This window comes from Harpia harpyja, chromosome 16 (assembly GCF_026419915.1).
Source record: "Harpia harpyja isolate bHarHar1 chromosome 16, bHarHar1 primary haplotype, whole genome shotgun sequence".
Lineage (NCBI taxonomy): Eukaryota > Metazoa > Chordata > Aves > Accipitriformes > Accipitridae > Harpia > Harpia harpyja.
The window spans coordinates 16,764,325-16,786,781 of record NC_068955.1 but is presented as its reverse complement, the minus strand read 5'-3'; the positions used below and the strand labels follow the sequence as shown (position 1 = coordinate 16,786,781).

The 22,457-nt window shown below is 43.4% G+C and overlaps 1 protein-coding gene across 3 annotated transcripts in view; it reads left to right on the top strand.

The window, feature by feature from the left end:
• OSBPL5 (oxysterol binding protein like 5) overlaps positions 1-22,457 on the top strand; it is a 190,262-nt gene that overhangs the window by 24,613 nt on the left and 143,192 nt on the right. The window contains exon 1 of one of the 3 annotated variants that reach the window (XM_052811125.1): positions 13,623-14,021. The exons of 1 other annotated variant lie outside the window; for it this stretch is intronic. In XM_052811125.1, the coding sequence (XP_052667085.1) occupies positions 13,845-14,021 (177 nt within the window). In that variant the 5' untranslated portion in view covers positions 13,623-13,844. Of the gene's footprint in view, positions 1-13,622; positions 14,022-14,479; positions 14,708-22,457 lie in introns of those variants that run through there. One more of the 3 variants, XM_052811124.1, reaches the window with a different exon arrangement.

The window sequence follows — 22,457 nt, the reverse complement described above, 5'->3', positions numbered from 1 at the left end:
TGAAGTGGAGCCTGGAGAAGGTTAAAAGCAATTTGAAGCCAGAGATCCCTGCAGCTACCTGAGGACTGAAAAGCTGGGGATTTTTGCATCAGAGAATGAATACCCTGAAATTTGCAATGCTGTGTTATTCCTCAGCTAAATGATTCTTGGGAGGTGGTGGGAAGAGGTTCATGAGTTTGGAAGTGCTTTTTTATAACATACCTTTAAAGGAATATGTTTACCTTCTTGCTCTTCACTTCATACCTGTTGTGTCAACATTACATTATAAAGTGCAACCATCGTGCTTTTTTTGCAAAGTCTATGACTTTAGGCCTATTTGGAAAAGGTAGTTTGAGTTACTGTTTTAATAGTCTTTTCTCCAATTTTAAGTGTCTCATGAGACTTGATTTGATACATAAAGCAGAGACATTTAGGCTACGTGCCTCCATGATGGGTTTTGGAAAAAAATTCATCATTAATGTAGCTAGAGTAGAAAACCCTCTCAAAAGGATATTAAATACTCTGCTTTAGGCCAGTTTCTTAACTACTGAAGACCAGGCTGTGATATGATGTGGGGCTAAGATTATCCTACACCAGCCTACTGCATTTTGTTATTTCCTTCCCCAGAAACATCTGCTACTGTCTGAGGCAGGATAATGGACTAGACTATTGCACCCATGTTGCCATTCCTGTGCTTAAAAGAGAATAATTGGAGGGTCTTAAAAAAAAAAGAGATTTAGTTGATATGTTGAGCTATATAGCTGGTACATACCTAGCCAGTTCTCTGTTCTTCAGGGTACTGATGCTGCAGATCTTGTCCTTTTCTCTCAATTTCCAATAGCATGCCCTCAGCCAAGGCAGTTTATCTTGCCTATAATTTAATACACCACAGCTTTTTGAGATGTTGTTAGCTCTCTGAGATAAAGAGCAAAGGAAGGAGAGTCTTTAAGTTTTTCCCTGACTGACAGAGCTATGCTAGGTTCATTGCTCCAAAGGATTTCCAAGGTCTGAAGGAAGGAGTACAAAAAATAGGCCCAAATTCTCTAAAAAGTGTGTCATCTTACTTGATAAAAGCCACTCAAAATTTCATTTAAGAGAAGATTGAAATACTTTTCCTAAACCACCTCAGCACAGCTGCAGGTACATTTAATGGCAGAAATAGCATAAACTCATAGGAATGTATAAGAAAAACGTTATTGTTGTTTTAATAAAGAGAAAATAAGCTGGGAAAACCCATTTTTAACAACATAATAGAGTCTACACAGTGACATTCTGCTAAAAAGATATGTGGTCACAGTGAGGCAGTCCAGCAGAGGAGAGTTGCAGGTCTCAGTGCTGGAATTTTGCCATTTAATCTTTACTCTGGCAGATTAGCACAGAGATTACATAGCCTCTGTGCATTGTTATCCACAGAAATAAAAGCTATAAGAGTTTGTTCACTCATATTCCCCACTTTATTTATCCGTTTTTTATTTCAGCCACTAATCTGCTAAGGATTTCAGCCTTTAGCTCAGGATTATCAGAATGGCATTGTGAGTGGATAACATCTGTTTCAGCTTTCATCCGTCTAGAACACAAGCATTAATCACTAGAAATGGAGTGTGAAATGAAAAGAAGAGTTAAATGCACATTTGATTCTGAACACTCTCAGAGAAAATGTCTTTTGGGATCTGACCAGATAGAGAGCTTTGTTGTGCTATAGCTGGGGTTGCCAGTGCAGCTTGCATGCAAAGCCAGTCATATTATCTGACAGAAATTCTCCTTCTTTCAGTTTGTTTTAAAGACACAATAAAACTTTGTCCTGTCTATTTTAGAAGAAATGTTAAAAACAACAAACCCGAAAACAGTGTGTCTGTTTAGTTCAGTTTGGTTGTGGTTATCAGAGTGTGGAGAAAAATAATCTTCTCTTTCCAGGTTTTCTGTGCCCCAGTTGCTATCTCCAGCCCTGAGTGGTTGCAACCACATGCTGCAAATGGGTAGCTGTGGCCAGGCTCTCCTGGGGGAGGTGAAGAAAATATAGCGAAGACTAGGAACGCTCTTGGGCCAAGACACAATGGGCTGACTTAATAGGTCTTTTCCATCCAGAGTTTCTAGATTTTCACAGATCTTGGCTAGATTTGGTGAGGAACTGTGTTGATTCTTCTTACTGGTCTGGCATGCCTCATGGTAGCTGAACTCAAATTAATTTTTAAGTCATTTTAAGAACAATCACCAGCCCTGCCTGCATGGGAGCAATAGGCATGAGGTACCATGAGACTGCTTAATTTTCTCTCCAAGTTCAGTTGCTATTGTATACTTAAATCTTTTTTAGTGAACTTCATCCATCTCTAGTTTGCCCTTCCACCACACTTCCTCCTTTTGTCTGGTAAAGATTTGCCTTCCTAGCTAGAAATATGAGTCTCAAAAAGCAGCACTGTTGGAAGGAATGTACAGTCAGTAAATCAGTGTTTACGTGGTGTCAAAGAGCTACTGCAGAGAGACGTCTTGTTTCTTCAAGGAGGTTTGTGAAGGGCCATGAGTTTTACTCCTGTAAGCAAATTTTTGCAGAGTTAAGACCCTCACTTTGGGTGCTTTCTTGGGCTTGTGACTGACCATGTGTACTTCTCTGACAGTTGCATGGGAAATATTTACAGCACAATGGGCTAAATTTGCTCCGTTTTCTGAGGATTTATGCGTACCAGGTACCTTCTCTGCACTGGAAAACCTGTTGGGTGTTGTGGTGGCTCTGGAAAACTGGAGGTGGAAGACAGCTATATTAAAACCTAGCTGGTGGTATGTGTTTTGTATGTATGCCCTTTTGTAGAGGTGATTTCCATCTTTGCTTCTTACGTCATGAGATGCTTAGAAAACTGGCAGTAATTATTCTCTGAAACTTTCAGAGAAGGCTTCTCAGAGAATTCCTCCAAACCCACAGAATATAATTCATCCAGAGCAGTCAATACTACCTACTTCTGTAGTTTTAAAACCTCTTTTTTCATCCACAGACAGTTAACTGAGTTTGTCAAGGTGTAATTTCTGTGCAGTGCAATGAAATCAGCAGACTACCTGCCCTTGTTTCCTTTATCACTCCTCCCCCTTGTCATACTTCGAGATAAACTGTTCTTAGCATCTTAAGCTCTAGAAGTCCCTGAAGAAAGCCATTGCAGCTCATGAAAAACACCCTAACAACCCTTGCCCACCCATCAGGTCAGTGCTACACCTTGGGGGGGGGGGGGGTGCGCACTGGAAGTGCCCTGTTTCCAGAGCCTAAGAGGGGTGTCTCTCTCAGAACAAGAGAACCATATTAACAAGAGTATTATTTCTCTAGCATTTGAAAGCTGAGCCTACTTCTAACCTCTTCCAGAAAAATGACTTCATTTGGTGCCCTCCCCCCAACTTCCTTGCAGTTTCACTGTAGGTAGACTTAAATATATTGGTTTCATGGATACCAGCAGCCAAGCTCTGTATTCTGGGAAGCATTTCCACAGGCCTACGTCCTTTGGACCTTTGATTTCCTTGTGTGCTTTGTTGAGAAGTGAAATAGTTAATGTTTACTGGCATTACAGTTACAATACTTGTCAGCTGAGTTGGCATCCCTTCAAGCGAAGGTGAATATCATGCAGCAGAGCCATCAGTTCAGTCTCTTTTCAAACTTGGCTTATCAACATGGGGTAGTTATAATAGAAAGGGAAAGGGAGAGACTTTCAACCTCTGTCATTAAACCAGCAGTAGTTCCCAGGAGGACACTTTGTGTCTAAAATCAAGGCCTGCCCTTTTTACTTTATATTGCTGCATTAATTCTTTAAGCTATCCTGACAAAATCCATTCTTCACCTAAAATCAGAATGTCCACCCTGGTCTAACATGAGCCATTTAATTAGACCAGTATAACCAGGGAAAAAAATCTGCATAGACAAGCTCGCAGGTATCTATTTATATTCATTTTGTGTTTAGAAAGGTCCCTTCCCATTTGAACAGAACAGAATTTTCTTTTACGAGTGAGCTGAGAGTCTGCCAAGCAACTGCCAGACATCAAATCCTATGTGTTTTCTGGAGCAGATGCCATTTACCTGTGCTTTGAGTAAGAATTGAGAGTCTGCTCCCTCCCCAGACAGTGTTCTCCTACGTTTCCACCCGCAGTCTCCCTCTACCAAGCATACTGCTCCCATACCAAGCAAGCTTTTCTTTCTGTTAGAAAAAAGAGAGGAGAGGGGAAGAGAAGTTATTGCCAGTTTGTGGCCTTATGCTTTTGGGGTTATGTTATTTAGGGTATATCTTACTGGCTCTCTTATAAAAAAGGCATAGAAAGACCTTTATTAGTTTTTTTTCTAGGCAGGCAACAGCCTAAAGACAGAAATAGAGACACCGTCTGTGACTGATTTGTCTCTTCTCTAAAGGTAACTTTTCTTCTTTGCAGGTCCTTTTAGTTTTGGAAAATAATAGCTTCCATTCTAAAAACTCATTGGTATTTTTTGTGTTTTTTAAGGGAAAATCTAATGAACCCACAGGAAAGCAATAGAGGAGAACAAGTCAGTGACTGTTTCTCTCTACAAGTGATAAAGTGCAATACTGAACTGAAATAAAATGTTATTTATATCAGAATAGGAGTAATTGCAGTTCTAGACATGGTAGGTAAGACATCCATTTACGACAAGAGTTTAAAATGTAAGTAAACAAAGTCTGTGGGAAAGGCTCCACCCTGCAGATGGGGAACTGTGAGCGGGTAAAAGGTTCGGAGAGGCATTCAGTAGCAGAGGCCAGAACTGGGACCTGGTCTGAAAAGGACAATTTTTTCCTCACCAGACTCTCCTTTCTTTCCTTTGGGCTCTATGCTTTGTACCAGCTCACAGAGTAGGCTTTTTGAAACTATTTAGTATTCATCACAGATTAATTTTGTGAAAAGTAACATCTGTTCAGGGAGAAACTGTGTGTACATGTATAAGCAGGTTTCTAAGACACGTATTTGAGAGAAGAAGAGAAAACAGTTTTCCTCGAATATCCCTAAAATTTACCAACCCATTCAACATAATCCAGTGACCCAACCTCAGAGCAATCTTCTCAGGTAAAGAAAAAGAATATATAATGATCTCCAAACCTGCAGCTCACATCAAATGGCATTGCTCCATTCTAGATCTAGTCCATTATGTTTTTGCTGCCTGGTGAAAAGAATTTCCCACCACTGGCAAGTGGAATTTTTCAAAACCAATCTATATGCTGGACTTCACTCTGGCTTTAACCAGCATAGCCTTGTATCCGTGCTGCTGCTAATACTGGTCTCCTATGAGCTTCCTGACTGAGTCCAGAACTCCTGAATTTCATCTGGTTTCACTGGAAATTTTGACAGAGTTGTGGGGAGCATAGAGTTTTGCTGCAGAACCACAAGCTGGCTAAGATGCTTGGCACAGCACTCATGAAAATAAGCTGAATTTTAAGGTTTTAATATGACCCCACACCCAGGAAGCTTCATCTGGATTCTGCTCTGCTTTTAAAAAAAAACTATTTTGCTAAGGGTTACTCAAGGTACTTTTGCAAAGTACTACAAAGTTAGCTCTCCATGCTCAAATGCAATTATTTGACTCCCCCTGAGATCAGCTAAAGAGAATATTTTATTCTTCTCTTTATTCTACTCTCTCCTTTGTACCCAAGGACCTGATGGGAAGCACGACAAGGATTAAATGCATGTCATGGAGTCCCAGAGGATCTCTTGTTCTGGGTAGTAAGAGATCATTGATGGTCTTGAACTCTGGTTTCATTCAAATATGCCTGATGAACATTACTCCTCTAGTCCTGTAGTCATACAAATATAAATATGAATAATAACACTTTAACCTAACACATTCATATATTTCTAGGTCTATGTAACCACAGATAGCATTTGTTGTTCAAAACTATGGTATGTTTTTCACTGACTGACGTTTTAGAAAGACATCTGTTCTTAGAAGTTGGTCTTACTTTTAATGCCTGTATCTTTACTGTGAGAGTTCAAAGTGGCTGGCTCCTACATTTAACATGGTTCATCTTCAAAACAGTAGCGTAAAAACACCATATGATAGTGGTGGATTGAAGAAAGCAGCCTTTGGCTTGCACCCAGTGGAGGTCTGGGTGGAATATGGGGCTGCAGTGCTCCAGCTGTGGGTTCCGCTTCCAGCAGTGCCTCATGTGGGCTAGCTGCCCCGCTAGCTGCACAGACCCTAGGTGTAAAGTGCGGATGAGTAGCCCAACCCTCACTGCCACGTAGTAATAGAGGGAGCCTATGATAGAAGGGCTAAGCAATGTTCTCCAGGGCTTGTACAAACCCAAGGAGCTATTAACAGTCAGCAGATAAGGTGACATGTTATCCTAAAATCTGTCTCTGCATTCAGCAGTATTTTTTTCCACCCGTATCTCTTTCTTCAGTCAGCAGCCTGCTTATATCTCAGATGTGTCACTCTCTTTTTTTCAGACAGATCAGCAATGTGGTTTTGAGGTAAATCTCCAGATCGTCTTTGTTTACTGCTCTTTGATTCATACCCAGAGCAGTCTCAGAGTACATGCACCTGGACACCCTTCCAGTGAAACAGCATGGGAATATGTACTTTAGGAGCGTACCTCATTCACTGTAGCTGCTGACAGATGCTGACTTGATGGGAGCAGACTAAAGCTAGTCCAAAGCCAGCTCTCTGAAATGCAAATAGTGTGGATGTTGCATCCTCACTATCAATTTCTTCACCCTCCAGATCTGCTCCTGCTTGCTAGCGTAGCAACAGCATGAGAAAGCCACACACCGCAGCAAGTCTGATTTTACTGTATGAGAGAATCAGGAGACATAATATATGGCAGTGGAACAATAAAGTTCATCGGGGCTGAAAACAGCTGGGACATTAATAATTTTATTTGCAAAACGATGGAGCAAATATCTACACTTTTCTGTGGTCACCATCATATTTCCCAAGCTATTATTCCACTATTTCAAAACTCAAATAGTAGCTAAATCCAGCCATCCTCTGTGAGACTACCTTTGTGTTCGGACTTCAATAGCACAGATCTAATCAGTGACAGATCAAATCAGGTCCTCTATGGCATAAAAGAGATGGACGTTTTGCTCTGGAACAAACATTTGTGTGTTGCTCTTTTGGGCTGTAAGTCAGAGTATCATCTTTGATAGTGTTAGGTCTGTTCTGGGGAAACAGATTTTTTCTTCCAGGCTTCCCTCTTTTGTGTTTTACTTCTACAGTTGTAATTTGTGACAGGAACATTGGACAGTCTCCCTGCTTGAAGCAAAAGGAGGACAAAATACTGGCATCCCTCTGAGCAGACAAACTAGTAAGCCAGCTGCCCTTCAGCAGTAGCAGAAAATATTATTGTACTTTCTCTTCCTGATCTCTTTCAAGCCCCTGTGGCACGTGCAGGTGTCCTGTTTACAGGAGGCATCAGCAATAAGAAAGAATCCTTAAAATGAATTGCAACAGTCAAGGAGACTTTTTTGCTTGATCACGAATAGAGACAGAAGATGGATTTCAGAGACCAGAGCAAGAAAGAAGCTGTGAGAGGTTCCATAATTTATCAGAGATGAGCTGGCTGCAAGAGTGAGTCAAGAGTCAGGCAAAATAAAAAGGGTCAAGTGTGAGAACAAAAACATCCTGTAATGTTTGGAAGCAGCTGCAAGCTTGGGAATATGATATAGTGTTATTACTAAGCTACTAATAGATCAGATTTGTGACTCTCTGGCCTGACCTCCAGATCAATAGCATACGTTGGGTGTCAGGAGCTAGATTCAGTCATCTGTAAGTCAAAATGCCCCTCTCTGGAGAGAATGAAGTCATGAACAAAGCAGAACTAAGTTGTGACTTTCTGCCTGCCTAGATCCAGATCTGTCTATGGACAGAGTATCAATCAGTCAATAAATAAATAGATATGTGTAGAGAGATTGGTACCAGCCTATACAAAGATCTCTGTCTGTATCTATGAGTTTGATAATCAAACCCTTTCTAGAGAGATATGTGTTTATGTTTCTTCTCACTGTAATGTTTCCTGTATGACAACAGCACTCAGTCCAGACTGATTAAACTTGTTGGCATTTGTTCCAAAGTTTATCTGGGGCAGGAAGAAAAATAAACTAAAAAAACCTGGCTGTTTATAAAGTTTGACTTCATATGGACATTTCCCATTAGCTGTTGAGGAAACCTGTGATCATTCAGAAACATGTCAGCTATCCATACTGATGTGGATGTTCCAATCTTATCCAGCTATGCAAAAAGTTCATTTACATATATATTTGTATGCATGTATGCATATATTTGCATATACATTTATGTTTTAGTTTTATCCTTCAAGGCTTCATAACAGCTAGCTTGCTTTGCAATTAGCTTGAAATATGACCAAGAACAAGGGCTATTGGAATGTTTTTGAATAGCAAATTGGTTTCATGTCATGTCTTCTCAAGCGCTTTGAAATCTAGCCCAGATTTCACTGGACAATTTGTCAGATCATGGATATCTCGGCTGCTTTCCAGCCTGCTGCTAGCTGCAGAGGGAACCTTGCTCACCAGATCAGCTCAGTGTGTTGGGCTGCCATCTGAGAGGAGACTTGCAGTTAGTCACTAGCCAGGCCTGCAGGAGCAAATCAATGGCAACCAAACTCTTTGATCTATTTTTCACGCCAAAGCCATAATGGCAGCATTCAGCTTAATTTGTTATCTTAGACACTTAGAGGAAAACAAAATAGGCTCATGGTGCTTGATGTGAACAGCCTTCAGATAAGCAATAAGAAATTAGGACCTTGGGTAGTCACAGCTAAACCTCATTTGACTCCAGCTGTAGCAAGACCAAGGTGTGTGGAAGAACAGTCTTAGCTCCCAGCACAGACCTAAATCTAGGACTCCTGAGGGTGAGCCCCCTTGAAACAGAAGTTTATGTTAGCGAGGGTGCAGGGTAGGCAAGGTGATATCTGCTCAAGAAGTCTTGTTTAATATAAGATATCTGAGATCATGAAAGACCTCTCTGGGATGAGATCTGGGTAGAAGTAGTTGAAATGACACTGTGTTTAGACTCCTGAAAAACACCCTTGGGGTTAAGGTTATAGAAAGCAGACCACCACCCAAGCATATGACAGGTCCTATAGAGAAAACGAAGCAGGTGAGAACATGTGTCATCTTTTATCTTGTTACTGGCAGGTCTTCGAAATGGCCTCTGAAGCCTCTGCTGCATCTATTGCTGGAGTATCTTTCCTGAAAGCTCAAACCCCTTCTTACAGGGCCATCAGAGTGGCTCGTGAGCCCTTTGGAGGCTTAGCCCACTGGGTGAAATTCCTAGCCAGATAACCTCTTTACTGTAACACAAAGCCCAAACCCAGGCATTTGAAAATCTTCTGACCACAACATGTGGGTAAAGAAAGACCCTCAGATTGTTTACTTACCCCATCTTCTGTAGTACTGCTCCAGACAGGGAGCATGGCGCTCACATGATCAACATCCATCATTCACACAAAATGTCTCCTAAGCTGAATTCAAAGCAGTCCGTAGGGACTATTGCAGGTAGAAAACAACACAGCAGAAAAGGAGATGAAATACAGAGCAGCAGGTTCTAAACAAGATCTTAGAACTGTGTTATCTCCCCATCTCAGCAGCAGACTGACAAGAAGAAGGACAGGAGCTGGCCTGTGTTACTGTATGGTGAATATATTAGCCAGGAGAAAAGTTCTCGCTAGCAAAACACTCATGAAAGATTACCTCTGCTAACAGAGGAAAAAAACCCAACCAGAAACATCATCTCAGCAGGGAACACACACTAACAGACAGGAGCTGCTAAAGTAAGCAGAAGCGCCGTCTGAAGTATCAAAACACAGTGGCATTCTGCTCCTTTTGATGCTTGCCCACTGCCAGCTGTGAAGCCTTCATGCTGCTGCTTTTATGCTCTGCAATGTGATGTGATACTCTTTGCAGAGCTGATACTCACTGTATCTGTTACTCACCGTGCAGCCTCCTGTGTAGATCCCCAACTTTCACCAGTCATCAGTTGCTGAAAATTTTCCTCTGTCTTTTGCCACAAGAGGACTCCAATCTCCAGTGGCTCCTAGGGAGACGTTTGTGGTTTTTTTTCTAACTAACCTCCCCAGAGACCTGTTCTAGCAACCTTGCAATTAGGAACCTGGTTTAGCAGCAGCTCTTGATTTTAAAAATGTAAAATGAGCAAACATGTTTAGCTGTGGACTTACTTTTCAGAGCTCTAAACAGACTGACTACTATTTATTAACATGAAACACCAGCTATAGCATTAAATATTTTTGCTAAGGAACTTTGCACTGGAAAATGCATGTGGGTAAAAGTGATCTCTTTCTTATCATTAATTGTATACACCTGTGTTGAAGCTTATGGCTAATGATAAAGACCTGTGTTTAATAACTTCTTTTTTAACTTATTTCTTTTAAAGCTTCCTGCTTCTTGTCTCACTATGTGCCATGAGCTTAAGGGCAAGTATCTTGCAATGCTAACAACCATTCATATGATGTCTGATTAATGTGGTTATGGCTGTAGAGACATTGTACTAATTACAATGATAGGAATATGATTGTTCCTCTCAATTTCCACTTTAATAGAGGCCAATAAATATATCTGATGGCTTTTATGGTGTTTAATAAACTTTCTAGTCATAAACAGGAGCTTGTAGAACTATTGTAGATATGTTGTGAGATATAGGAAAGCATAAAATTCAAGTCTTGTGGACACTGCAAAATGAGTATGTATTTGCATTTCACATAGGTGGGGTCTGATCTCTGTTGGAGAGAAGAGGAGCTCAGCAGTTAGCAAAAGGTGAAGGATACAAAAAGGAAGATGCAGGGGAAAGTGCCGCAATAATTTCCTAGAGTAAACAGCAGACTGCTGACTTGAAATAACTGAGTGATCTGTCTGTTGCTGCAGCTCACCTCCCTGTCTGCCTTTATCACAATTTCTAAACAGCACTGGTACTGTGTTCTTGCACATCTCCTAGGGTTGTCATAAAAAGATATTAGATACTGTTTTTAAGTGCCCTGACTATTAAGCTCTCTGGGTTGCATTATTGGATTGTAAGGACTGGGGTAACACAACTGAATCCCTCTGACTTCACTCTCCCAGCACTACAATTACAGCTTATTGTGCTTTGCTGTTTTTGTTACCCTTGCTTATGATAGAGTTCACACCAGTTTACAAGCCCTCTTAGGACAGAGTTACATTGCTGTGGTGAGAAAGGTAAGTGTTGCAAACACTGGCAAATGCCCAAAGAAAATATCACAGCTGCAGACCCCCTAAAAGGAAGGCTGGTTTCTTGCAAAGGAGAGTGGAAGACAAAAGGGACCTCAGCCCTAACCGCCAGGTACATCCGTCAGCTTTTGTCAAAGGGATATGCCATATCTGGGGACACTGATGAATTAGCTTTAAGCTAGGGAGCTCAGATAGTGGTAGGACAGAAGCTGGTGCACACAGCAAACCTCACCCCAAATGCAGGGTTAGGTCATGAGGTTTGTACTCCACAGCTACCTCGTTAGGGTTTTACAGGCAGCTCAGGTATATCTGCAGGACCTGCAGATGGTGCAGGCAAGGTAATCATAACCCGCAGAGCCCGAGCAAATGTGTTGTCTGCTGAATGCCTGTTAACAGAACAGACACTAGAGGGCTGTGGAAAATAGTCTTTAAAAATATTAAGTGTTTGCATGGTTCAGTTTACTCACTTTTCTGTAGGGGATTTATAAGGGGGAGAACTGGCTCAGGTCCTGACTTTGACAGACAGACAGGGAAGTGATGGATGTTGCTCTTGTCTAACTGAGAGTCAGAGAACCTATCATCTGGTGCAAGGTCTGAAGACACAGCAAATCCAATTTCAGTGCTCCCTGGACCACATCAGAAATGCCATGGCTACATGATGCAAAGCATCAGTCTGATGTAAATTTTCTCTGATGGTCCAGTTTTACTTACAAAATATTGACATTTTAACTGGCAAGCCTTTTGCTCTGTGTATCCACATCACTAATGTCATATGTGCTATCCTAGAGGACACAGGAAAACATATTATTCTTTATCAGGGTCTGTAACTGTTATGACAAGGCTGTTTGTGGATGCTCTTTTTTTTATCAAATGAGCTCTGTGTGGTGATGTGGCAGTGAACAGACAAAATATTAATAATCATGGAATGATTGCCCAAGAAGAAAATAGTTTAGTGGAAAACTTTAGCCAAAACACTCTTAAAAGGGTTTTAAAAACTTTTAAAACAGAAGTCCTTGGGAAGTGGACTCTGAGACCCACTGTGACTTGTGTAGGGCTGCTAGAAACCCTAGATCTCTGTACCAAAGTAGCCAAGGAGCCACTTCTGTTGCCACAGCTGGACAAAGCCAATCTGGACACAGACAGCAGGATCAACGTCAAGCCTATATCGTTTAGGGAAAAAGCCATTTGAACCAGGCAAGGTGCTGGCAAACTACCTGGCTGCATTTGAGTGAGTCAACCCTAAAAGCAGAAGGGTGAAGGGAGTGGAGGGCACAGAGAGAAGCCTGGTGTGGCCTGGAGCAGATGGGGCAGGACGCAGCAGGGAGATACGCTATGAGCCAGGCTAAGTTGTTTCTGCCTTCAACACAGCGGCTCTGCCTGGCAGTGCCCTGAGCCAGGGTGACGACAGGCCTTGGCTCATGTTTGTTCTGGCATCTCCATGCAGTGTCCTGCCCCATTGCACAGTACAGGCTTGCTGTAGTGGTAAAATTTTGGTGAGGATTAAGTCAAAATCCCAACCGACTTGAAGGCAGCTGGAATCATGACAAGTCTCCACACCTTGCAGATGATGGCAGAAATCACTACAAATACAGGTGAGTTTAATAACTACTTGCCTATGCAAGTGATTCAGGGGCTTATTTAATGGTTAAAGAAGGACTATTGTGGCTCTTGAATAGTAGGGATGGCTTAGGCTGTGGGATCTGTTTATAGTCCTGTTTTGTACTAGAACTTCTAGGAAAGAGCAAAAATAGATGGTGAATTTTCTCTCCAGTACCATGCTGTACTCCTAGCTAGGTATAGTGCATATTGCTCTATGTCCCACCAAGCTCATTAGAAGAAAATCAGCTACCTCTACTGGCTAAGGTTAGGTGCCTGGATATAAGCGATGCAGGGTGAAGCCTTGTAGTGCGTGGATGGGCTGTAGCTGGCTGGAGGCAGTGAGTGAGAGAAATTATGTCCTGGTCCAAGCTGAGCTTGCAGCTTTGAATGAATTCAGGATTTTTCTCTTGGATCTGGGAGACCTTTTCAATTAATGAGTTGTTGCCCTTTAGAGTTGAAAGCTGGCTTCCTGGGTAGCATGGGGAACATCAGAGCTGGTTGGTCTTTGTCTTGGTATAGGGGCTGCACACACTAAAGAGAAAAAGGATCTAGCTTTTTTTGTGAAGGGTGGGATAGCAGAGCACTTCAGGCGTCTGGTTTAACACTTCTGGTTTCAGAAGCATGAGTCTGAGCTCCATGCTCGATTTTGCACCAAGGGCTCAGCTGTACGTGGGTGATTCAGACTTGGTGATCAAAGTCAGACGTGCATGTTGGTCACATTATCCTCTCATGTGATTTTGGTTTCAGAAAGTTTGTGTGCCTTTTAGCTCTGCTACTCTGAGTCTGGGTGGACTTTCGGCATTACCTTTTCCCATGGCAATGAAGGAGGCATGAAGTCCCTCTTAGCTTCCTGCTCTTGGTCCAGCACTGAACTGTGGGACCTGCAGGGTAGAGGGAAGAGGAAGCAGCAGTTAAATGCATGTGGCTGGGTTGTTTTCTGCTCGTGATGTTTTACCAGATACTGTACTGCCTGTAAAGTCATGCCTCCCCCAAGGGGCAGGCAGGCTGTGGCCAGGGATGCGATGATTGGACTGTCCTCCTCGTCTGGAGGAGCTTAGGGGTCTGTGCTTGCCATGGGATTGATTTTTCTCTCTGGACGCACAGGCGAAGCTGGGAGCGTGCCCGGCTGCTTGTCAGGGCTGCATATTGCACGGGTGCCTTTGAGTCACGGTGTCGGAGGAGGCATATGGCTGGATGCTGAGACAAAGTGCTCCTGCAGCTGGAGGGCTTCAGCGTGGCAACTTCCCCAGGTTGACTTTTCTCCATTACCTTGCACATGGCAATGGCATCAGTGAACCCCAAGGAAGGCTAGTTGCTTGCTTGGGGGGGGGTGTCTGCATGATTTTTGTTTAGGCGGTTGGGGTTGGATTTTTTGCTTTATTTACTCTGCCTTGGGTTCAGCCTCTCCCTGTGTCGAGGAGAAGAAAGAAACAAACTCCGGGGGGGGGGGGGGGGGGGGATCACAAACCAAACCGAGCCGAGCCCCAGCCGGGGCGGTCCCGGGGGCGCTGCGGCGGGCCCCGGCGCGGCGCGGAGAGCCGAGCACACCGCCCCCGCTCCGCGCCGATCCCGCCCGGATTTTGCACGTTTCCTTTCTTTTTTTTCTCCCTTTTTTTTTCCTCCCCCTTCTATTTTTTCCTCTATTCCCCCCTCTCTTCCCTCCCTCCCTCCCTCCCTCCCTCCCTAGCGTGGTTGGATCAGTCTTTTGGTATTTCCTGCCGCCGCTGCCTCCCCCCGAGCAGCTGTCCGGCCGCGGCCCGCCGCTCCGCGCTTTCCGTGCCGCGGGAGGAGAGGCTCCGCGGGGCCCACGCGTGTCCGCTCCACCCCATCCCACGCGTGTCCTGGCGGCGGCGATGCGGGCGGCGCGGCGGCGGCGGCCGGGCGCGGCGTGCTGAAGGCGGCGGCGCCGCGCGGGGGGCTCGGCCGCCCCGACCAGGTAAGACGCGCCGGGCTCCCCCCTTCTCCAGCCTGGGGGTCGGCTGTCTCCAAGCCCTTCACCCCTAAAAAGCCACTTCCCCCCGCCCGCCGTACCCCCAAAAGCCATCCTTCCAAAAATACCCTCTAAAAGCAAATATCTCCCCCCCCCCCCCCGCATTACCCCAATAAATCCACCCCCCCCCCCCAAGCCAGTCCTTCTTCCTGTCCCCCGCACAGCCAGGCTGCCTGTTTTTAACCATAACGTGGTACCCCCGAGTCGTCTTATGAGCGAGGCGATTCCAGTTAGAGGCTGAGCGTTGGCAGCTCTGGGAAGGTAACCCTGCTCTGCCCATGCTTTGTGCCCAGGCTGTGCGTAGCAAGGGTGTTTTGCTGTTTCTGTGTGTGCCTGTTGCAGTTTGGGGTTTGGTGGTGGGAGCTGTGGGGTGTCGTGTCCGTCGTTGTGTCCTGTCCCCCCCCCCAGCATCTGTGCATGGCAGGGCTGGACGGCCCGGTGTGTGGCTGGCATGGCATGGGGGATTGCAGGCTGTCAAGGTGACATCGTTTCTTTAGATGTGTGGGCATATCTGGTCAATGGAACCCATTTTTAACATACTTCTTCCAGGATGGTGAGGAAATAGTAAGGGGGCTGTCTGCACTGATACTAATTGGCTATGTGTAAGTGATGGTAGTATTACCTTTCTTATAGGCACTTGTACAGATACCATACTAGAGGCCATTTGCATTGCTATCTAAAAACCAGGTAGACCCGAGTTTGGAAATGCTTTTAGCTTGCACTAAGTACAGCAAGGCAGCATTCCTGGAGAAATAAATATATAAGCACATACAACTGTCTGCTGGATCAGAAACCATGTTTTTCAAGTGCCATGCATACCTAAAGTGCTGTAGTGTGAAACAATTGTTTAACATAAGTGAGGAGGAAACTTCTTTAAGCTGTGCAGTCACCTCTTCACTTCATCCAGCTGCAGCAGTATCTTTGTTGTCAAAATATTCCTTCCCTCTTTTTGCACTGATGCAGAAGATAGTAGTATTCAGCAATGTCTGTACAGCAGAGAGCAGCCGCTGCATTGGATGTGTCCCAGCTGCCACCTTTCTTCCTTGGCAGCAAGTTTCCAAAGAGGTGTGAGTGGGGAGGGAGGGAGATAAGTCTCAAGTCACGGTTTGCGGCAGCTTCCCCTCTGCGTGTGGTAAGTTTTCTTGCTGAAAGTGAAGAATGGGTGTTCTCTGCAGGGCAACTCATGGTGGGATCATAGGTGACCCTGAGAGTACGCTCGCCCCAGCCTGGTGAGGAGGGTGATGGCTGAGCTGGGCCAAAAGGCATGGGGACAGCAAAGGAGTCTGGTTCAGTGCCAGGGTTTAGTTTATGCCACTATTGATCAAGATAGGGATGGCAATTCTCTGATTCAAGGGAAAAAAATGCAGGCCTTAGTCCTGCCCGCAGCCTGTTTTGGTCTGAAGTGGACAACGTGAACCTAAGGAATGATTTAATCATGGTGCTACGTGAATGTAACTGAAAGGCGTATTTACTGCTGTAATCTTTTCATGGTACTTAATTTAATTTCCATGTGCTTTATTGCAACACTGATTCATCAGACGGGTGGGAGGGAGGCTTGTACAGTACAGGTGGTTCAGTTTCCATTGCTGGGTTAGGTATTTAGCAAGGTGCTTTCTGGGCTACAGCAGGGGAAAAATGGGTCCGTGTCCAATATGGCGTTGTGGTTTGGAATCTGGGATATGTGTAGGGAGAGGCCGTTCCTGTAATCTGTAATGGGCAGTGTTTGAAGTCAGTGTGCTGTGTTCAGAGCAAAACTCAGACTCGACTAATTCATACGGTGTTCATAGATCATAAAAGTTTTAGTTAAGCTGATCTGAATTGGGTTCGTCTATCTTCATGTCCAAGGGACCTGTTATCTGCTGGAGGCAATTGTGAGATTGTCAGTGTTGCCAGTGGTGCAGGTCTCTTAGGCCTGGATCAGGGGCTTAAGAGGTGAAAATGAGAGTGCCCTGAACTGTGTCAGCAGGGTCCTGCTGCTTCTGAGCCATGGAGCACAGACCTCCTTCTGCAACTGCACGGATTTGTGCTATTTGATCTCCCGTTTTATTTGAGGAAAAAGCTGCATTCAGTGTTTCTTCTCCTGACCTCCCTGCCTTTGGAGCATCAATAGCACAGTGTTTTCTCAGCCAGAAATGCTGCTCCTCACGCCTCCGCTCCTAAACATGAGATGTCTCTGGCAGCACATTGTAGGTGTTTGTGCATGCCTGCTGTGGTTACTAAGGTAAAGGAAACACAAGCAGCAGCTCAGGGAATGGGAACAGACAATCCAAATGCCAAGTACATGTGGGTTTAGGCAAGAATGATGGTGACCTGCTATGCCAGCCTGTCTCAGTGTGGGGCTGGGCTTGCTTACTCCTCATGCAGGCTCCTGACTGTCATTGCTGGCATTTGTGCTGTGCTTTCCAGAGCACCAAGCTTCTGAGACTGAGCAAACTCCTCCCAGGTGCTGCTGTGTGTGGAGCTCACAGCCCTCCTTACGGAGCAGTGTTGCTGTGGTACATTTAATTGTACAGGGCTGACTCTAAATCACAGGTTCGGCCCTCATCCCAGCCCCTCCTCACCACTGTGGTTCTTTCTGGCCATGCAATGAAGGAGGAAGGAGACAACCATCCTGAAAAACACCCTTTTGATAAGCAGCTGCTGAGCCTCTGTGGAGGGCTAAGGAGCAGTGTACATCCTGCCCAGACCTTCCCGCCTACTGCTTTATTGCTCCAGAGGATGAGCTGCTGAGGACCCAAATTCCAAGTGGTTCTCTTCACACCTGGCTACACACTGACCTGGCTTTGCAATCTCATCTTCCCATTGTACCTGCCTGCCTTCTTCATGTCTCCCCTGCCATGGTGATGGGTTACTCTTCAGGAGCAGTTTTCCCATCTGCAAAATTTACTATCCATGTGCTTCCGCTACAATACTGATCGGACACAGCACATTTTAGCATACTATATATTTTAAGCCAGCCTTCAATTAGTAGCAGCTCTGAGACTCCTTGTTGAAATGCTTCTCTCCATTGCTACTCTGGGGGTGGTGGGAGCAAAATTAATTCATGGATGCTCTCTCCCAAGCTTGGAACGTGAGATCAGGTGAGCCAGGAAATAGGAAAAACTTCTCAAAATAATGCCTGCTGACAGGAGTATTTTATCACTGAGGAACTCAAAAGCCAAGACTGCTTCAATAACTTTCACATTTCTGAATTACTGGAATACTGTTTCAAGGTGTAGGGGTGTCATGCTTGCATTGGGCTCTAGGTACTATATATGCATCTGTGTAATAAGAAAAGATCAAGGGATTAAAGGGGAATATTTTGCAAAATGGGAAGCAGCTGACAGCAGGCTACTAAGAGTTACCCTTAAATTGTTTCTGCCCATCATGAAAGGAGAATGATGTGGAAAACAGATTTTTTTTTTTTTTTTTTTTTTAGGTTAGAATAGTCCAGCCACTTATGTGTTTGATTTTTTTTTTTCTTGCAACCTGGATAAGAAATGTGGGCATATCCCTTGTTCCCTAGTCTCAGATAGCCTTGTATTGTGTTTGCAGAGCTATAGTTGAAGTTGTGCCATTAGTTCCTTTGTGCTCCTTTTGGATTGAAGGATTTATAGACATGTAAATCAAACTCTCAATTTAAAAGGCTCTTTTTTCCTCCTTGTTTAATAAACAGCTAGGTGTATACCTAGGCTTCCTTTTTGAAATGTGTCACTGAGGTCTGTGCTATGGGCCAATATCAATAGCCTCATTGTGCTGGCAGCCTTATTGATAATAGTTTTTGTATGTGTTTTGTTAAAGTTCAAGCCAAGTTTTGACTTCTTGGGAATTGGCTGTAGGGCTGTGTGAATTTGGGTGTTTTGGCAACCTGGTTACCATTTGCATGATTATAGTATCAGTGTAAAATTAACCAACTAAAGGCAAGAGAAATACACACATCCTTAATAAACTGGCACATGTGCAGCTATCCTTGTGGGGGGAAAAAACCCAACACTGAGTCTGCCTGCTGCATCCTGCCTAATCTGTCAATGAATCAATCAATGTGAAATTGTACCCCCAAGGAATAATGTAATAGCTATTTTGTGTGTATTCCCAAAATGGGATGCTACTGTAGTAGAGTCCCAAAGGGTATGCTGTCTAAATTGATCAGCAGAGGCTAAGATAAAAGCAGACTTGCTGCTTGTCTTTATAAGATGTGGAAGAGGCATTGAGTGATGAAATGTCTAGTTCTGTGTTGAGTGGAAAGCTTGAATGTGAACTTGGTCCTTCTGTATCCTAGCACTTTGAGCACAAAAACAGTGTCCTCCTAGCTCTCTTTCACTGCAAAAACCATGAGATTGCTCTAAGAGGCACTTTAATTTCCATGCTAATGCAGTTTGTTTCAGACAACTGTTCATGTGTTGTTGCTCCTTCCCACCTCCAGTGCTGCAGAGACAGTTTGGCTTTTGTTGTTTGATGCCAGTTAAGAGTGCAAAGCCTACACTAGTGTTGCACTATACAATTGTTTTGCTCTTTTCTCAGATTATAATGACAGGGAATTCTTACCACACGGCAAACAATTTCCATTTCCCAGTGACGAGAGGAAGGGAACTCTGCTGCATTGCATAGTGCGGGTAACTGTTACTCACCATGGTTAATCTTGGCAGAATGAAAAGAGCAATTTAATTTTAAGTCTTTTCTTTTTGTCTTTTTTCTTTTTGGTATGGCTTTCAGGATTAGGAGAGAATCACTTTTATGTAGTAATGGGAGGTGACTGAGGCTTTTTGACACTTTATCAAACATTCTGCAGTTTACTCAGGGAGCTGCCGCTGGCTCATCTGTAAAATCCCTGGAAGCTGAATGTGAAATTGTCACTGGAATTAATGCTGGGCTGGTGGGGGGTGGTGGTGGTGGTTATTCTGGTAAGCTCCTGGCATGGATGCAATTAGGTGAGATTTACATTCTATAAGATGAATCTTTCTGCCTTTTCTTGCTGTGTTGCTTTGAAAAGAATCTCATGCAATGCTGCAAGGCTGACAGTTGCTGATACAGGGAATAATTTTTTTTCCCCTTACCTTACTAAGGAAAGAAATCTCGATTTGCAGATTGTTTCAAGACCTTTTCTTTCATATGTGGGTCAAAGACAGTTCAGGTCTGAGCAATATAATTTTTTTTCCATAAAGTTGTAAATCCTTACTTGGATTATGAAGGCTTTCTGTAAACACTGAACGCACCATACAAATTGCAGCACTAGTGAGCAAGGCAATAATTTAAGCTGCCTTTCATGGAGCTCTCTGTTATTGTCGATCTAGAGCAGGACACAGGTGTGTTAGGCATGAAATACACAATCTTTGTACTTTTGAGTTTGGTTAAAATAGATTTTCTTCTTTCTGTTTTAACATCTGTTAATTTGGACTAACCTCCTTGTCTTGCTCGGCCTTTGTGACATCCCTCACTGAAGAGGAGATATAATTTGATAAGAAAGGATATAAATGGATTTTTTGTTTTGTTTTGTTTTAATTCAGGTTCTGTGGATGCAACCCAGGCCCTGTATTTTTTTGACTGGTGATCCACCCAGGCTTTGTTGCATATAATCACTCTGCTGTTACCACCTGAATTTCTCTCTGGACTCTAGGTCATGGGAGGCACATTGGCATACCTGCGCTCATTTATTCATACATCTATGCATTGCAGTAGACTCGGGGAGCTCTAGCTGCGGACAGGGCTGGAGGCTGTATAAACCAAGCCCAGACTGTCAGGCATCTAACCTAATTTTTTCCAGGCTGGTATTCAAGTTCTGGCTTGTGGAAACCCTCAGCGTAGGTGCCAAAAGCTTTCTTTTCCAAGAGGGTGAGGTGTGCTGAGAAGCTGGGAGGATCCCCTAGCCATGAGTGTATCTGAGAAGTGTGGTGTAGGGTCTCCTATTCCTGAGTGCCCCAAGAAGGTAGGTGGCCAGGGTGTATTAACTTCAGCTTCCCATGCCTTTTTCATCTTCTCTTATGTCTACTTGAATTACATGTTCTTTGGTGTCAAGGTCTATCTTTTATTGTAAGTCCACACAATGTCTAATGCAATGTGGCCTTGGCTTCTGCTGGGCTGTTCTGTAATATAAACAAAAATAATCCCATTGTGTAAGCAAGACACTGAATAACTCCTCTAAATTAGCTACAAGAGCGGGTGTGACAGTGCCAGTTTTATTCTCTACTCCGAACAGGTGCATCCTCATGAGGAAATAAAAGGTAGGTAGGGACCAAGTGAGAATCATTGAGCAACAACTGACTGTGACTCAGAAGCAATTTAACCACAATCATCCCCACAGTGCTAAAGATTTCTTTTCCCAGAAATGCACAATATGCTGTTCTCTGCTATAAAGCTGTTGTCAGTTGACATCATTGTGTTAATATGAGCCTTGCTGTTATTCACAAGATGCACAGTTAGCAGAGAGCAGGTCTAGTACCGGCTGCTAATTATTGCTAATGTTTTCCCAATTGTTGAACAACAATATAATAAAGATATGTCCTGCTTATTATTTTATTCCTGAAGGCTGGTATGCTTACATTGTGTTTAAAAATAATGCTTCTAATATCAGCTCAAGTATTACCAAGCCAGTGTTTGATTTATTTATGAGAACATAGAATGACCATTTACTAAGAGCCTCTCTTGGATACCTCTTGTAGATGCTTTGTCTTTTTTTTTTTTTTTTTTTTTTCTTTTCTGAGTAGCAGTGTAGAAATTAATTGCTTTAAACAGACTGGTTTTCTAGGAGAGATCTGTGTTTGGGATTATCACATCCTTCCATGGTACAGATGTGAATAGGCATGAAATCCATGTCTGCTTTGTCCTCACAAAAGAAATTTGACTGCAGTGGGATTGCTCTAAATAGGGACTTGTTTGTGTGAGTCAATGTTTGCAGAACTGGATCTTCCAAGCTTTTACCGCTTATCACCATATATTTATTAGATGGCATGTAAATGCATGTGGCTTCTTACCTGATTTCCTCCTGGTCTCTGTAGTTTGATCTCCTGTGTTGTGTTTGACATCTGATGCTCTTGACATCTGTGTGTTTTCCATTGACTGCACGGCAGCCAAGTGCTTTTTATCCTGTGTGTCTCAGAGAAATCACGTTGACAATACACCACTAGTCAGAGAGAACTTTTGCTGAAAGCACACAAAGGCAGTCATTTGCTGTGTTATTTTGTAAAATGCAAATTTTTTCCTCATATAAAAAACTGAAATTTTGTTGAGGTGAATGAAAGTGAACAGAGAATTGGTGCTTAAGTACTGTCTCTGCAATGCGAAAGGGACATTGTGCTATCATTAATGAGATTCTCCTGTTTTCCCGTGGAGATGTGGTATTGAATTTGGAAATGGAATTTGAACAATTTTCAGCTTTTCTGCTCACTGAATAGATACAAACCCTTATTGTTTAATAGCTAGATTAACTTTTAACTGATAGAGTTTCACAGAGGTAAGATAATAGCTCTGAAAAAGTAAGACTTTTTTCTAGACGCTATTTAATTTGCCATAATTATAATAAGTGCTAAATTGAAAGGGGCTTTTCTAGTTACGATGAGGATAATGAATGGTTGTGCATTATTACCATAGCCACGATGAGGGAAGAATGAAGAGATTTAAGTTTTGCTCCAGACAGAAAGAAAATCTACATCAATGTGGTCCTTGATGATTTATTTTCCCCTCTCTACTACCAACTCCCAGGTTTTGCTAGAAGAGTTTTCTG